Source organism: Bos indicus x Bos taurus, chromosome 15, assembly GCF_003369695.1.
Source record: "Bos indicus x Bos taurus breed Angus x Brahman F1 hybrid chromosome 15, Bos_hybrid_MaternalHap_v2.0, whole genome shotgun sequence".
Lineage (NCBI taxonomy): Eukaryota > Metazoa > Chordata > Mammalia > Artiodactyla > Bovidae > Bos > Bos indicus x Bos taurus.
In genome coordinates this window covers 52,486,995-52,504,751 of record NC_040090.1, presented here as the reverse complement: position 1 = coordinate 52,504,751, position 17,757 = coordinate 52,486,995, and the positions used below count along the sequence as shown (strand labels likewise).

Sequence of the window (17,757 nt, the reverse complement as noted above, 5' to 3'; positions counted from 1 at the left end):
AAATTTGTCATATCCGTATATGTGTGTCCATGTACATAAATGGTCACTCTGTCCCATGAATGCAGTGTGACACTGCGTCCGTCAGAATGTGTGCTTGTCCCTCGAGGCACAACAGCAGCCCCGTGTACATACCGGTACCGCCGTGCAAACTGGCCCTGTTTGTTTCAAGACGGAGTGTTCTCGTCAGTAAGTCTGCACACCACACCCGACAAGAGTAGGGATACACAATTCAGAACCTGAAAACAATGTCGCTAATTAAAATATGCACTCAGTAATTTCAGAAACTCTTAAGCAAATGGAGTAGTTTCTGTTGGCAATCAATAGAAATGTTTTGTTTGGTAACTTTAATATTTTACCCTCTTCTGTTGATAAGCAATACTTTAAAGAGCCTAAACTGTCTTGAACTTCAGAAATTGTCTGGAATTTTAAAAAAATATATCAGTTTTTGTTTTTAACCTCAAAACTTAACCTCTGTATTGGGCATGTTGTATCTGCCAAGTAGTAAATGGCCCACTCTGATTGTAAGTGAGGTTTTTGTCTTCTTGGGAGCTGTAACCTCCACACTTTTTTCCTCTTATTCTCCTTGGTGGTTTGCATATTGTGTTCATCAACCAGCACATTCATTGGGTGGCTGCTGTGTGCTTAGCACTGTCTTGGGTGCTGAACGCACTTAGGCAATAAATGGGTCTTTAGAAAAAGAAGCTTTTAAGAAATAAGTATATTTGGTGGAATATTACTTGGCTATTAAAAAGAAATAATGCTATTTGTAGCAACAAGGGTGGATCTGCTGCTGCTGCTGCTGCTAAGTTGCTTCAATCACGTCTGACTCTGTGCGACCCCATAGACGGCAGCCCACCAGGCTCCCCCGTCCCTGGGGTTCTCCAGGCAAGAACACTGGAGTGGGTTGCCATTTCCTTCACTGACCTAGAGAGTGTCATACTGAGTGAAGTAAGTCAGATAGAGGATAAGTGATATCCTATGCCATCCCTTATATGTGGAATCGGAAAAGAAATTATACAAATGAACTTATTTACAAAACAGAAAGAGCTTCACTGTTTAGAGCACAAACTTATGGTTGCAAGGAGGAAGGATGGGAGAAGGGACGGTTAGGGAATTTGGAATGGTCATGTACACACTGCTATATGTAAAATAGAAAAGCAACAAAGGACTACTGTATAGCCCAGGGGACTCTGCTCAATGTTACGTGGCAGCCTGGGTGGGAGGGGAGTTCGGGGGAGAATGGATACAGGTATATGTATGGCTGGGTCCCTTCACTGTTCACCTGAAGCTATCACAACACTGTTAATTGGCTATTCCCCAACATAAAATAAAAAGTTTAAACTGCAAAAATAATAAGTAAGTGTATTTAGCTGATGGTGAGGGCTCTACTTTAGTCATCTTTCTAGGAATTAAGACAGACTGATGCGACTCCATTCCTGTCCTCTCACCTGTTATAATGGTTATTTAGCAGAAGGTCAGGAGAAGCATCTGCAGTTACGGGACAGCTTGAGGGGTTTGTTTTGTTTTGTTTTTAAACTCTTGAAGCTAACTTGGCTCATGCTGGAGTTGAATCATGGCTGTTTCTTTAACACTTACTGTTAGAAACCATGACAACGAGGAAGATTATTACACCTGGATAGGGAAAGAGAGTCTTTAAATAAAGAAATGAGTGTCTAAAAGAAAGTGTTTTCCATTAGTGGTTCTCAAACTGAGACGTTAATGAGCTTGCAGGTGGCCTATGGGCTCATCTGCTACAGAAATATTGTTTGTAATCTGTTGGTGATGACACTTCACATACATTTGTATTTTACTTAGAGTTTTCCCTGTTTTGGCAAAAAAGTGCCATTAATCTCAGTCAATGCTGACGAGTTGTGTGTAGATTTTGGTTTGTCTATTTTTACAAAATTAAGTAGAAGCATGTGGACCATGAATCAAAAAAAAAGACTCAAGAAGGCCTGGTTTAAGGGACCTCTCTGGGACCTTACTGGCCCTGAAATCTTCATTCTTGACAACTACTTGTTGAGTATCTACTGTGAGGTGGCCAGGTATTGGCAATATAGAGATAAATAGTTTGAACTCTACAGCTTATATAAATATAAAGATTTTGATGCACGTGATGGTGGTACAGAGCAGTAAGTGCAGGAATCTCGGGACGTGCTGGCAGTCAGCTTGTTTGTTCTTCCATCCTCCTCACTTACCTTCACCTGTGCGTGACTTTGGGTACATTTCAGCTGTGATGCCAAGTTACAATACTTAGCTGGCAGAGATTGTAAGGGTTGGAAGAGATAATGCCACCAATGCATGAAACACATAGCAAAGACCCAGTTATTAGCTATCGTCATTACTTCCTGGAAGGCTGCCCTGTCTGTTAATTTGTATCTGCCATCTGACCACCACCAGGTCCATTGAAGTGGCAAGTTCAGAGTGTGACCACATGCTGCCGGGCACTGGTGTGAAAATCAAGTTGTGTGTGTTTCTGTTTGTTTTCCTTTTTAGCAGGAGTGGTTGAAGATCCTTGTGTGGGGGTGGACTGTCCCAACCGAACCTGTGAGCTGGAAAATGGAGGGGAGCTGTGTGGCTGCATTGAACCCCCTCCCTATGGAAACAGTGAGTGGCACCTGCCGCCCCCCCTCCTCCAAGACAGGCCCAGTGGGAGACGCCTGGCAGCCTGGTAGGAAAGCTCCCAGGTGGGACACCACATGTCCCACACTGTGGGTTAGAAACCCAAATAATGAAGTTTTCATGAGCATTTAAGCAGAACAAGAAAGGAACCCGACCTCTTCAAAGTAGGCTAATGTTCATTTCCTTGTAGCTACATCCCTTTCTTCAATAAATGATAAACGTAAATTTGTACATTCATAGAATCAGTCAGCTCCATCTGAGGCCACGTTCAGCATCAGAGAGATCCAAATTGATCTTTTAGACTCACAGGGAGATAGGGTGGTTTGGCAAAAACTTGAAACAATCAGGACGAGAGTGCCAGGTGCTTAAAGACATGTTTAAAGCCAGCTTTATCTTCCCCGAAGCTTTTCAGCAGGTCCGGAAGAATACTGAAATGTTGAAGCAAACTGCAAGCAATTAGGACTCCAGGTCCTGTTCTTAACCACAGCCCCCTTAAAGTAGCAGTGACCTTGTCCCTGGCCCAGAGCACACCCATTTTGTCAGCTTGAAGGGGAGCTGCTATGCTTCCCAACTCCACGCCCTTGGTTGAACCAGGGAACTCAGGAGGCATGTGCTACGTTTAGCATCATCAAATGAATGCCTGGTTGACCAGAAGGCTCCACAGGAGGGGACCACATGAGCTGTTCAAAGGCTTCACCAAAGCAGATAAAAGTGTTTCTCTCTGCTTCTTTAGGGCTCGTTAGCCTGTGTTTGTGTACTCATGGAAAATGTCCACTGGTGCATCCCATGACAGAAAACAAGAGCTCCTAGTGCTGGCCTGGGTACCAGCCCAGGGCTGCCCTCACTTGAATCATGTTTTTTAGCCAGGCCACAGCAAGCCAGACACGGTATGGAGCTTACAAGAGTAGCTCCTACCAGAATGGGGCAGGAATCCTGGGTTTCAGAAGAAAAGAGCAAAGATGCTTTGTATAGCATTTTCATCTTTTAAAAAAAGGCTCTGGCATTGCTCAGGTTATTGCTTTGAATGGCTTCATATACTCATTGAGATGGATCAGAGCTTTGTTAGGTATGCCAGAGCCTCTGTGTGAAGATCATCAGCCTCTTCTGAAGAGGACAGGGTCCCATGCCCACTCCCGCAGCAAGGGCAGCTCCCAGTGACTCGCCTTTCATACCTGTGTCCCCACAGACTCCCACGACATCATTGATGCAGAGGTGACCTGCAAGGCGGCTCAGATGGAAGTGTCCATATCTAAGTGCAAGCTCTTCCAGCTCGGCTTCGAGAGGGAGGGCGTGCGGGTCAATGACAGGCAGTGCACCGGCATTGAGGGCGAGGACTTTATCTCCTTTCAGATCAACAACACCAAAGGGAACTGTGGAAACATTGTGCAGGTGAGCAACAGGGGCCAGAAAGAGCACCTGGCCTTGGTGGGGACAGCTCTGGACATTTGCACACTGATCGTCCTTAAGCCAACTTCAGGGGCCTAACTTAGAAACATGCTCCTTGGAAAACAGCAAAAGACACCCATCATTGAGTGCTAAGTGATTGATTGAGCTGAAAGCAAGATAAGTGACATACTTCCTTCCCTGCTTTGCCCTGTCTGCTGTCATCCTTTGCCCTGAATGTTGACACATGTTTTTATCTCTTTCGTGCTTTTATTGTTCTTCCAGATAAAGACAGCTGGGTTCAGCTATTTCGAGGGGTAAGGGTGATCCAGACATCATTTAACAGTTGGCTGCAGAAATATAGCAAGGTCACAACTTTTTGTCTTGGGCTATCTAATTTCTAGGTTAGCAAAGCATCTCACTTCTCTTCTTCCTGTGCCTTCCTGCCATCTTTCTTTTTTTTTTTAATTTTTTATTGCAAAATATTTGCTTTACAATATTGTGCTGGTTTCTGCCAGTCATCGACATGAATCAGCCACAGGTATACATATGTCCCCTCCCTCTTGAAACTCCCTCCCACCTTCCACTCCCTGCCCCTCCAGGTTGTCATAGAACACTGGGTTGAGCTCCCTGTGTCACACAGCAAATTCCCACTGGGTATCTGTTTTACATATGGTAATATATATTTTGTTAACTGTGTACATTAACACTTTTTAATCAGCGAGGGAGAGGAGCAAGATGGTAAAACATGCATGTATCCATTTGGGTACTTGTGGGCATGCCTGGTACAAGATTTGACAGGGGGTGGATTTTGAATTAAGAATTGAAAGATGATATGTATTTTACCTTGGGATGGCAATACTTTATGCTGTCCCCAGCTTGGGTTCCCACAGGTAACTGGGGGCTGGTAGTACTTAGAATTCAGTGGTACATGAAATCACCTTGGTGGGCATTCAAAGTTATCAGACTGAAGGGTGCTGTTGCCATCCATTTAATACTTTTTTTTTTCTTACTAAATGCTGAGACTGGCTCCATCCTGATTTATACTGGCCTCTGGGTTATGTATGGAATGAAGCCATTTCTCTACTTTCAGGCCCATGGATTTAAAATGCAAGCCACATACTCACACCCAGATTTAATGATTTCTGACCTTCCTTTGCTCTGCAGTCCAATGGCACTCATATCATGTATAAAAACACTATTTGGATCGAAAGTGCCAACAATACTGGCAACATCATCACCAGGGACAGGACGATCAATGTGGAATTTTCATGTGCTTATGAGCTCGATATCAAGATCTCCTTGGACTCTGTTGTGAAGCCTATGCTAAGGTAGAGAATCTCACGGGCTGTGCACTTCGCTCTGTCTTTTCCTTGACAGTTAAGGTTAGCATAATCAAAATTGCTAGCATCTGTCTTTGAAGCACTAGGAAAGAATAATTCATGTTTTCTGAACTCAGATGTCTTACACCAGTGCTGTTCGATAGAACTTTCTACAGGGATGGAAATGTCCCATATCTGTGCTGTCCAATGCAGTAGCTGTATGTGAGTGTTGAGCTCTTGAAATGTGCCAGGGGAGCGGGGCACTGAGGAAGTGAATTTTTAGTTTAATTTTAATGGCCACATGTAGCCTAGTAGACTTTACTTCTCTCTGCCTGGCTTTCCCTCTGCATTTTCAGCTTGGAAAATGGTGATTGGATAGACAGCATTGTTTGGGGTTCCCTACTCATGACTGTGAGAACCGGAATATTTGCTGCCATGTCAGTAAACAAAGGATATCACAGTCATCAGGGAGTGCAGCCACCGTGAATGGTGAGCTGATGAGACCTGAGGAAACTCAGGAAGGAAAGAACACCTGCCATCTAGCAGCCACCAGACTGTAGCCACTCCCTAAATTGAGCCCTGAAAAAAAGAAGCTTAAGATGTGAAAAAGGATACTGGCCCCAGATAGCTGAGGTGCATATCCAAGGAATGATTTCAGTGAGCCCAGACTCTTGCATCTTCCCGTGCATAGAAAAGCACTAAATTCCTTAACTTGGGATATCTGGTTTTCTTTAATTAACAATAATTTTTGGATGTTCAGATTACCCTTTGTTGCAAAACTTCTATATAACCTGGCCCCTCCCCTCCCATTCTGGGAGCAGTTCTGTCAGGGTCATTTGAAGTCCTACAAATTCCCACCAAATAAAACATAACTCTCAACTTTCAGGTTGTGAATATTTTTTTAAGTCCACAACTTTTTCCCTTATAGTGTCATTAACCTGACGGTTCCAACTCAAGAAGGCAGCTTCACCACCAAGATGGCACTCTACAAAAACGCCTCCTACAAACATCCTTACCGCCAGGGTGAAGTTGTACTGACAACTCGAGATGTGCTGTACGTTGGGGTCTTTGTGGTTGGAGCTGACTCCACACATCTCATTCTGACATTGAACAAATGCTACGCCACCCCGTCCCGTGACAGCAACGACAAGCTCCGATACTTCATCATTGAAGGAGGGTGGGTAGCCTCTTCTTGAAGGATGGTCTCAGAGCCTTTAGTGTTAGATCTGTCTACATCTTTTTTAGGGAGGAGAAAGGTAACTAACATTTGCTGACTACCTACAGGACCAGCATTTTGCACCCAAGAACTATCTAATCCTTATAACTACATATGAAGTAAATGTGATAAGCTCCTTTTTTATAGACGAGAAGGCTCAGGCTTAGTGAGAACAAGCAATTCTTGAAGTCACACACAATTTAGTGGTAGATCACCAGTTTTCTGTGGCATTAACTATAAAATGCTCTATTCTCAATGTGATCAAACAGGGCATTCTGTCCTACCTACTTTGAATTTCAATCTGAGTTGAATGTGGATTATCTACAAATGAAAGGAGGTAATGAGAATTACTAAAGTTGGTGAATAATGGATCTATCAAAATTTAAAAGGAATTGGAATAATAGCCTGTAGGTGAGTTTTTCTACTCACCAATATGTGCCCAGCACCTAGTATATTTCCTGAAAAATAGTGGTTATGCGACAAAATTATTGAATGAATGAATAGGTGAATGAAAAAGAAGAAAAGACTGTGAACCAATCAACAATCATGATAATTATCTTTATTTTTTAAAAACACTTAGTGGTTTTGTCAAGCAACAATAATTTCTTAACAGGTTTATTGCATACATAATTTATGTGCAATAAAATGCATTTGCTCTAAGTGTAAAATTCAACAATTTTTGGTAAATTTACAGAGAAGTGCAACCATCATCATAATCTAATTTTGGAACATTTCCATCACCCCAGTACATGAATTCTTAAAAGCAGATGATTGTATTTATCAAAATTCTTTCTTTTATAAGTGGTAGAGACCATTTCAAACAAGTTTATGCAAAAACAAAGTACTTAATGTTTACAAAACCAAATCACATAAGTAGATGTGGCTTTGGGAATAATTGGGTTCAGGGGGCCAGTTGCTGTCAACACTCCCTCCCTCCCTCTGTCCTTTGTCTCTCTGTTTCTCTCATTGTCTCTGTCTTCTCATTGTCCTCATTAGACACCAGCATTTTTTCAGCATTGTAACCCCCAGGAATGAGCATTCCTTCTAATCCCAATTCAGGGAATTGGGAAGGAGTATGATAAGCTTTTCTTGGATGGATTCTCTCTCCTTTGTTTGGAGAAGATGCAACATTAAAGTGCCTGGTGTTGGAGAGGACAGTTTTTTTGACCCTGTTAGGGTTCCTGGCTGGGTCTGAAAATTATGTGGACAAAGATTAACAGGAGAAAAGCATACACATTTATTTAATATAAATTTTACATGACACGGGAGTCTTCATAAGGAAATGGAGACTCTAAGAAATCGTTCAAACTGAGGATCGTTTTCCCCATTTGACAGAGTGAACAGTTGTGGATATGATAGGTCCATCATGTGTGGTCACTATAGTGAACTGAGGGAAATCTTAGCCAGACTCTTCAGACTCTTCTCAGCGCCCCCTTGACTTTGGAGATAAGAATGCGTCTTTCCTCTGGTATACCTCCCACAGGAGAGTTTTATGGCCTCTTTCAGGGGAGAAGAGTGACCTTCCTGATTCTGTCATTTTTCTCAAACTCCTTCAGTTGAAAATATTCAAGGTGCCAGATTTGGGAATAGTGTTTCTTGAACCCTATCTCAGGCCTGAGTCAGCATCCTTCCCTGGGGTGCTATGGATAGGGTATAATTAGCCTTCAAGTTGGGGAGGGAAGGAATAGTTCCCCCAAAGAAGACTATGCTTCTAGGCAGACAAACAATCAACATCCACTATTTTGCAGATGAACAGGCTCAGAGCCTGAATACAGCTCACCCGAGGCTACCTAACCAGCAAGGGGCAGAGGAAGAAATCTTTCAGGTACCAAAGTACATCAACTCCCTACCTGGCCAGGTGTGGCTTATGGCCTGGGTTGCTGAGGTGTCGAATGGGATTTTCAACAAAGGCCTCATGAAGGCACTATCTTTCTGGGTTGATTTTTAGCCTCCCTGGAGGCAGAGGGAAGGGCTTGAGGATTACATGGTATCTTGCAGATCCAGATGTCAGGCTAATGTAACAGGTCTCTTTCTCCATGTGTTCCCTTGCTCCCCACCCCATCATGGTCTTTTCTCCCAAAATAAAAGGGCTACAATTTGAGCCACTGTACAAACCCTGGTGGGTGGGCTTGGGCTGCCTTTGAAGGACACTGTGGCATTTAGCATTTTTTAAATAGTATTTAATAGAGTTGACCCAGAGAGGGAGAGTAAGTGAGCACGTTCATAAATCTCAGCTTCCCCCAGGGTCTGGATGAAGGTCTTCAAATTAAACTGTTGTTGGGTGAGAAGTAATTTCATCATGTGAGAGAATTTTAATTCATGAGTCCTTTTGACCTTTCTTGGAGGAATATGGTTATTGTTTTTTTTTTTTTTTTTTCCAGTGAGCTTATGGAAAACCTGATGCTCAGTGCGGAATGACTGAGCAGAATGGTTCTGCATTGGAATTTGGGGGTGGGGGGGTGAGCTGCTTCTCTCCAGCTACACGGGGTGGGGGAAGGGGCAGAGATGCCACTGCCGTTTACCAGTGATGCAACGGTCTGAGCACACAAAGGTCACTTCTCTCTTCTCTGTGTATGCCCAGACGGAGGAAAGGACACCATCCTTCCGATTGTGGACAAGGATCCTGGTGTTCGGTTTGTTTGCCCCCTAAGGCGACATCCAGACAGATTGTCCCTGCTTCCTGAGGCCCCTTCCTTCTGCTTCCTGTTTTTCTGACACTTAAATCTCAAATCATCTCTCTGGGAGTTGGGGGTCTAGTTAAGAGGGAAGGTTTGGGGACTTTCCTGGTGGTCCAGTGGCCAAGATTCCACATTCTCAGTGCAGGGGGCCTGGGTTCCACCCCTTGTCGGGGAACTAGATCTCACGTGCTGGAACCAAAGATCCTGCATGCTGAAAGAAAGGTAGAAGATCCCACGTGATGCAGCTAAGCCCTAACACAGCCAAATAAGTAAATATTTTTTTAAAAAAGGAGGGAGGAGCTGCGTGAAGACCAGAGGGCTGAGAACACTGCAGAATCCTTGAACCAATTTAGATTATTCAAATGAGTTACAGTGACAAGGAAAAGTATGGCTAGTAAGTTTTTGTTTCAAAGCTTTTAGGAAACTATTGCCTTATAGACTAAATTACCAAACTGAGCAGGTGTGGGGATCCTGAACAATAACATCAATTTAAATTTTTCCTTATCACTAAACTATTGAATTCCGTGGGTCAGGGGAAGAAAACATAGGAGAAGAGCCACCCATTTTATCTTGATTAGGTCTTTTTTAAAGAGCTCCTTGGCTGTGATGGGCTAGCCTTGGCCATGGCAGCACAATTCATTCATCCACTCACTGATTATTCCCAGAGTGTTTGGGGGGTCTAAAAATTAAGTATAATTTTAACACCACATTTCAAAGAAAACAGTTCTAAGAGTTAATACTGTTTGTAATGTTCCAAAAGTAAAAATACAATTTATATATAATTGTATACACACACACACACACACAGAAACGTTCTCTTGGAGTTAAAAGAAGTGCCATAGCTTTTATTTGTCAGGCAAATATTTGTATGAATTTGACTACACAGCATCTAAGTATTCCTTTTTATTTAAAAATTTTATTTATTTTTTACAGTAGGTCCTTGTTGGTTATGTATTTTAAATATAGCAGTGTGTACATGTCAACCCCAAACTCCCAATCTCTCCCTTTCCCCCACCCTACCTATCTGGTAACTGTAAGTTCTTTTTTTAAGTCTGTGAGTCAACTTCTGTTTTGTAAATAAATTCATTTGTATCATTTTTTTTTTTAGATTCCTCATCATTTCTTAAAGATTCCTCATATCAGCGATATCATATGATATTTGTCTTTCTTTGACTGATTTAGTATGATAATCTCCAGGTCCATCCATTTGCTGCAAATAGCATTATTTCATTCTTTTTAATGTCTGAGTAATATTCCCTTGTATATATGTACCACATCTTCTTTTGAAATACTTACTGCGTGCCCATCAGTGTGTTGGAGACACAGTGACGATTGCACCTGGGTTCATGTTCCCCAGGGGCTCAGCAGGGTGTTGTCGGCAAATTTCAGGCAAGGCCACTTGTTCCTCCCTGATCCGGGCATATTTATACTGGAGGGGGAACCACAGACGGGCACTGGAGAAAGAGCAGGGTTAGTTAGATGTGCAGAGAGGCTTCCAGGTGGGGAAACAGTGTGTGAAAAGACCCTGGGGCATAAGAGACTGTGGGCCATTTGGGGAACGCCAACGAGTGGAGGCAGATACCGTCGTCCCTTGCCTATTGACTCAGTACCGCAAAGAGGGGAGCAGGGGGGGTCCCTTCAGCTTTCTGTCTTCTCCAGCTTCCACGTGTTTTCACTTATAGGGAGACTTCCCAATAGAGCTTGAAAAAGGGGCCCCTCCCCAAATTGCTAATGAACTGAAGAAAGTACAGAAGACCTAGGGACTCATCTTGTGTTTGTTTAACTGATATCCGTAAAACACAGCTTTCTGAAGGAGAGGGATGAGATACTGACGTGCAGGGAAATTGAGTACAGGCCCTCCGGTTGTTTTGTCTTTAGCTGCAGTTAAGATGCTAATTTGAGGCGCTATTTGACGCTTTTCCAACAAACTATGAAACTGTAGGGGAGTCCTAACAAATGACAAGCCCACACACTCCAGAGGTCACTTTCAAACACAAAGGCATTTTTACCGTTCGTGATGGTTCGGTGTGGGACATGAATGTGTGAAGCAGAGAGTCCCTTTCTTTCTGAACAGGTGTCAGAACATTAAAGACAACACCATTGGCATTGAGGAGAACGGCGTCTCCCTCACCTGCCGCTTCCACGTCACGGTCTTTAAGTTCATTGGGGATTATGATGAAGTCCACCTGCACTGTGCAGTGTCCCTCTGCGATTCAGAAAAGTACTCCTGCAAAATAGTAAGTGAGAGTGTGGAAATTCAATGCGCGTCTTTGTTTCTCACGGCCTCAGGTTTCCCCACGTGGGGATGGTGAATGCCAAGTTCGGTGGCTCTTTAGAGGTTTTTTTTAGGGCTCAAGGCACCTGGCGGTGGCTGAATAACAACCATCATCAGATGCCCAGGAGTGATAGTCATCTGTGCCAGAACAATAAGAGAGCAGGGCAGAATGATGACCGTTTACTCTTCTCTATCTCTGAAATGCCAGACTGTTGTTGGTGTAACACTAGACCAGGGTTTCTTAAACCTCAGGGCTACTGACATTTGGACCAAATGATTCTTTGCTGTGGGGCTGCCCTATGCTCTGTTGACTGTTCAGCACATCTCTGACCTCCACCCACTGGATGCCAGCACCTCCTCCCCTCTTACAACACCCGAAATGCCTCCTGGAATTGCCCAGTGTCCCCTGGGGGAAAAAATTGGCCCTGTTTGAGAACTACTGTGCCAGAGTACTACTTCTTGAGTACTACTCAAGAAGCCAGGTCACCTGCCTCTGAAGTGAAGGCTGGGGCCAAGATCTCCTCCACTTAGAAGCAAACTGCCAAGTTCAGTATGTACTTTATCCAGGTCTCCTTTAGGCAGGGGCTATCCCACAGATTATCCACATCCACGCTCTGGGCCTGGGGCTCTGAGGGGCTGGCAGATGAGATGACAGACTCATCATCTGGTCCACGCCAGGCTTACATCTCCACCATCTACAGCTATGCCCCTAAGGTTTTACTGCGCCGGTCCCTGGCCCCTAACCCTTAACATTGCAGCTTTACCCTCACCTCATGTTGACAGATCGGAGAAGGCAATGGCACCCCACTCCAGTACTCTTGCTTGGAAAATCCCATGGACAGAGGAGCCTGGTAGGCTGCAGTCCAAGGGATTGCGAAGAGTCGGAGACAACTGAGCGACTTCACTTTCACTTTTTACTTTCATGCATTGGAGAAGGAAATGGCCACCCACTCCAGTGTTCTTGCCTGGAGAATCCCAGGGACGGGGGAGCCTGGTGGGCTGCCGTCTATGGGGCCGCACAGAGTCGGACACGACTGAAGCGACTCAGCAGCAGCAGCAGCAGCATGTTGACAGATGGCCTCCCAGGTGGCTCAGTGGTAAAAGACCTGCCTGCCAATGCAGGAGACCAGGGTTTGATCCATGGGTTGGGAAGATCCCCTGGAGGAGGAAATGGCAAGATATTCACTCCAGTGTTCTTGCTTGAAAAATCCCATGGACAGAGGAGCCTGAAAGTCTACAGGGCTGCAAAAAAGAGTCAGATGTGACTGAGCGGCTGAACAATACATTTTTGGCAGAATTGAGATGGGGCAGTGGCCCGAGCTGCTTACCGATGCTGGTCCATACATTACCATCTGATCTGATACAGGATCCTCCTTCCTAGGAAGGGAGCCTCTTTGAATCTAATTCTAGTGTGGAGAATATATTAAATTCTGTTCAACATAAAGCCCCAAGTCCCAGGGGGCTCAATGATCAAGAATACATTGCTTCTAATTAATCTGAGCTGCAATAGTGCTCCGGGCTGAACCCCTGCCTCTTTTGGAGGTGAGGATGTGGTGAAGAATAAGTTATCAGCTTAATTGTGTGAAATGTTCCCTTTGGTGTTCTGTCTTTCAGACTTGCCCTCAAAATTCCAGGACTGCCACAGATTATACCAAGGAACCTAAAGAACAGATCATTTCAGTGGGACCTATTAGAAGAAAAAGTATGTATGTTCCGTAAAACACTCTAAATGATTAAAACAATGGGATTTGAAGATTCAGGCTAACTCTGGGGTGTGTTGTGCCTACGATGTGAACCTGGTGAACCAGGAGCTTGAGGACGCCTGCTTGGGGACCCCAGTTTGCAAAGGACGCCTGCTTGGGGACCCCAGTTTGCGAAGCCTGCCATAATCACAGGTGTCCATAATGACATCCTTTCACAGACTACTAAAAACTCATGAGAGTACTAGGCCTTTTCCCTTGCCACGCCTCTCTTTAAAGCCTTGCCCGTAGATATGAGATGAAGAGCTAGACTGTCTGCAGGTAACTTGTCCAGGGCTGTCTTTCAGGGCTGGACTGGTGTGAGGACAATGGAGGATGTGAGCAGATCTGCACGAGCCGGGTGGACGGGCCTCTGTGCAGCTGCGTGACGGGCACCCTGCAGGAGGATGGCAAGAGCTGCCGAGGTGAGCTCACAGCCTCTGGGCGGGCAGCCAAGGGCACAGGAAGTTCTTGACTCCCAGAAGGAGACATTCCAATGCAAGGCCCAGTGGGTCAGCAGCTGACCTATGAGACTTCCAGAAAGTAAGAAGGAAAGACGAAGTAAACACCCAAAGAACTTATTGTTCTTGTTGCATCACTAAGTCATGTCTGACTCTCTTGCACCCCCATGGACTGTAGCCTTCCAGGCGCCTCTGTCCGTGGGATTTCCCAGGCAAGAATACTGAATGGGTTGCCATTTCCTTCTCCAGGGGATTTTTTTGACCCAGGGATTGAACCCACGTCTCCTGCATTGGCAAGTGAATTCTTTACCACCGAGCCACTACGGAAGCCCACTCAAGGAATACTAGCATCTTTTTGGTTTTTTAAACCTTTGAGTCCCTGGTCTTTTATCTAAAAGATGGAATTTTTTTTTTTTAAAGAAAGTTATCTAGCCATTTAATAGAGCTTCCCAGGTTGTGCTAGTGGTAAAGATTCCGCCTGCCAATGCAGGAGACACAGGAATCGAGGGTTCGATGCCTGGGTCAAGAAGATCCCCTGGAGAAGGAAATGGAAACCCACTTCAGTATTCTTGCCTGGAAAATTCCATGCACAGAGGAGCCTGGAGGGCTATAGTCCATGGGGTCGCAAGGAGTCAGGCCACAACTGAGCAACTGAGCACACACACACATCCAGGCATTTAAGAACCAAGTGGTGACCTTTAATCTGGCCCCCAAGTCTAGGACTGGGGTGTGTGATCCATCAAACACACTTTCCTGCAGCAGCCTTAGCTACCAGGTTTCCCTGGCACCCTTTAAGTTAGCAGGATTCATCTAGAGGTTGAGTTAATTTCACTTCCTCACTGCCACAGTCAAGTCCACTTGGAGAAGGTGGGTTCTTGGCATTGAAAAAAGCAGGCGCGTTTGTTTGAATCCACCAGGATGGCTGATCCATGTCAAGCAGTACATTTTTTCATAGGACTTACCATGTCACTCTTTCTGTTCACAGCCTCTAATTCTTCCATCGAACTTCAAGTTTGGATGCTGCTTCTCGTCATGACCCAGATTTCACTATGGCATTTTGTCTATAAGTCAGGCATGACCTCATAATTCACTCAAGGTTATATATAAAGTACTGTAATTTACTTACTTTGACCCCCTGTAGGCGATAAGGTGTGTGCCCTTAAGTCAGAACCTATTTAAAACTGTCCACAGTCTCAGAGTGATGCCATCTCCCCCGTATGGTCAGAGTTCCAGAAAAGAGGGAAAAGCCACGCCGCCACCACCCCCTTTCAGAGTATGCAAACCTGCTTCTAAAAGTTGCTTGTGGAAAACATGTATCTTGCCTAACATTTCCAAACAATTGTCACTAGGAACATTGGGCTCACAGGAAAAACCAGTAAAGGAAAAAATTCTGGTGAGACAAGTCTACCTGGAAATCTAACCAGAGAAATCTACCCGACCAGTAGATCCAGTGCCGTGTCTGGATCATAGTTTTTACAGAGGGAGGGCCTGGTGGAGTGAGAGTGAATACGGAGAAGCAGTGATTGGAAGGCTTGACTCCCTCTGAGGGGTCTCTCTGATGTTTGGAAGTGTCCGACCTCTGATTCACCTGCATTCTCCTCCCCCTGCCCTCATGTCCGCCGGTCCTGCCAGGGCCAAGTGTCCACCTTGCATATTGTTTGCTGACCTGGGGAACCCCACCCCCCATCCTTCCTTTCAGACCCAAACTCTTCTCTCTTACAAATCAACCGAATAATTTTTAATATGTTTTATGCTTAAATAAACTCTGTGTTCAATTATTCTCATTATTCTGTGGCCAGAATCATTCGTATAGAGCTTTGCACACCAAATAGCATCCTCTGTTATAAACAAAGAGGCAGCTAGAGCAGCAGCAACTGGAGCAGGTAGGCCCTGCTGGCTGGAGCTCATATGCATTTTGCTATGTGGCTGTTTGTACTGGCAGAGCATTAGCGGGGCATTTAGGAAGGTGCTGAGAAGAAGAGAAGCAGGCAGTGGCCTCTTTTGTACATGATACAAAAACCCACATTTACTCTAATTAACTACAAAACGGAGGGCCTGGTAAATACATCCCTGGGGTGCCTCTCTTTTTAAGGTTAAAAACAAAGTAAACACCACTTCCAGTTCATTTTGACGTTGTTCTGGATTGAAGCTGAGGGTATTTCTGCCGTTTCCTGGGAACTCTGGGAAACACCGAGCAGAGACCCTAGTGTCCTTGACTCTGAGTGTGAGGATGATTCCTGTTGTCTGGCCTATAAAAGGCTGTCACTGTCTCTGGACCGAAGAAGTGGTGTGTAGACTGAGTCTGGGCCGAGCGGCTTTGTTCTCTCAGCCCCTGGGAGGGTCTGCAGGCTCCAGCTTGGCAGCCATAGATGCTGTGCAGCCAGGAAGACAGCTGGTATTGATGGAGAAAAATATGCGTCTGCTTCAACTTGGACATTTTAGGATCTTTTGGGAAAATGCTGAACATTGAGATGGATTAAGGAATAAACTGCCCATTCGAGGTGAGATGCAGAGTACTTCTTCCTCACCGTGATGGAAATTGATGTTATGCACATGTTCTTTGTCCACATGAAAATCCCCAGCTCCACACTTCCCCCACTTTAAGATCAGCAGCTTCAGAGCTAATGTTCAATTCTCATTTCCAGAGTCTAAGGTATAGGTTTTCACAATCAGATTCTGAGTTGAACACAGTAACATTTATTTATTAATTTCTACCTGATTGGGCTTCCCTAGTGGCTCAGACAGTAAAGAATCCACCTGTACTGCAGGAGACGGGGTTCAATCCCTGGGTCAGGAAGATCCCCTGGAGAAGGGAACAGCAAGAATACTCCAGTATTCTTGCCTGGGGAATCCCATGGACAGAGATGCCTGGAGGGCTACAGTCCATGGGGTCGCAAAGAGTCAGACACACAGAGAAACTAACCCATGATTTCCTTAGATAAATTTTAAACTGAAGACATATAAGGAGGAAATGTTTTCCCATGTCATAACTTCTCTTTATTGATCTTCATATCAAAGTCATTATAAATTTCTAAATTAAAGACTATAATTGTTTTTTTTATATTTTTTAATTAAATCCTTTCTGGCTACACTTTGATTCTTGGCCTCTGGTTTTCTCAGAGGGTTGACACCCTCACCTGTCATCAGGATAAGGTAGGTATATAGGCCCAATAGAAAACCCCAGAATCGAAGTGGCTTACACAACAGAGGTTTCTCTTTTGCTCACGTCAGGCGGCTCTGATCCTTACTTGCATCCTGGGGGGTGGTGGTGGATGGAGACTTCATTAGCTTGTTTTTCTCTCATTTTTACTGAGCAATGTATTCTTTCTTCATAGGACTGCAGTACCACCTTTAGCACAAATCAGCTTCAGTCTCTGTGGTTCTGTGAGCTCCTGATTCTCTTCCATGGGTTCTTCTTCTGTTCCTGTGTCAGAATCACATTTTTATGGAGATATAATTGACATCCAACATTATGTTAGTTTCAGGTATACAATGTAATGATTCAATATATGTATATACCAGGAAATGATCATCACTAAGTCTAGTTAACATCCATCGCCATTCATAGTTACAATTTTTATCTTGTGATGAGAACTTTTAAGATCTACTCTTCTAACTTCCAAATACAGAATACAGTTATTCATGTAACATATATTCATATAGTTGCCATGATGTACATTACTTCCCCAGGACACAATTATTTTGTAACTGGAAGTTTGTATGTTTTGACCCTCTTCACCCATTTCACTCTGTCTCTAGGAACCACCCGTCTGTTCTATGGTTTTTTGTTTTGTTTTTTAGATTCCCCAATAAATGAGACCATACTATTGGTTGTCCAAAAAGTTCTTTCCAGTTTTCCATAAAATGTTATGGAAAATGTACTTTTCGGCTAACCCAATGTATTTGTCCTTCACTGTCTGACTTATTTCATTTAGCATAATCCCTCAAGGTCTATCCATGTGATTGCAAGTGGCAGGATTTCTTCCTTTCCTATAGCTGAATAATATTCCGTTGTATGCATGTATGTATTCAGTCATCATTCGGGTCCAACCACATCTTCT

The 17,757-nt window shown here is 44.2% G+C and overlaps 1 protein-coding gene across 1 annotated transcript in view; it reads left to right on the top strand.

The window, feature by feature from the left end:
- TECTA (tectorin alpha) overlaps positions 1-15,474 on the top strand; it is a 79,554-nt gene extending 64,080 nt beyond the window's left edge. Inside the window, exons 15-22 of the mRNA XM_027562083.1 lie at positions 2,497-2,607; positions 3,809-4,011; positions 5,173-5,336; positions 6,256-6,504; positions 11,296-11,458; positions 13,111-13,198; positions 13,544-13,660; positions 14,682-15,474. Coding sequence (XP_027417884.1) covers positions 2,497-2,607; positions 3,809-4,011; positions 5,173-5,336; positions 6,256-6,504; positions 11,296-11,458; positions 13,111-13,198; positions 13,544-13,660; positions 14,682-14,782 — 1,196 coding nt within the window. The 3' untranslated portion in view covers positions 14,783-15,474. The remainder of the gene's footprint in view (positions 1-2,496; positions 2,608-3,808; positions 4,012-5,172; positions 5,337-6,255; positions 6,505-11,295; positions 11,459-13,110; positions 13,199-13,543; positions 13,661-14,681) is intronic.
- The last annotated feature ends 2,283 nt before the right edge of the window (positions 15,475-17,757 follow it).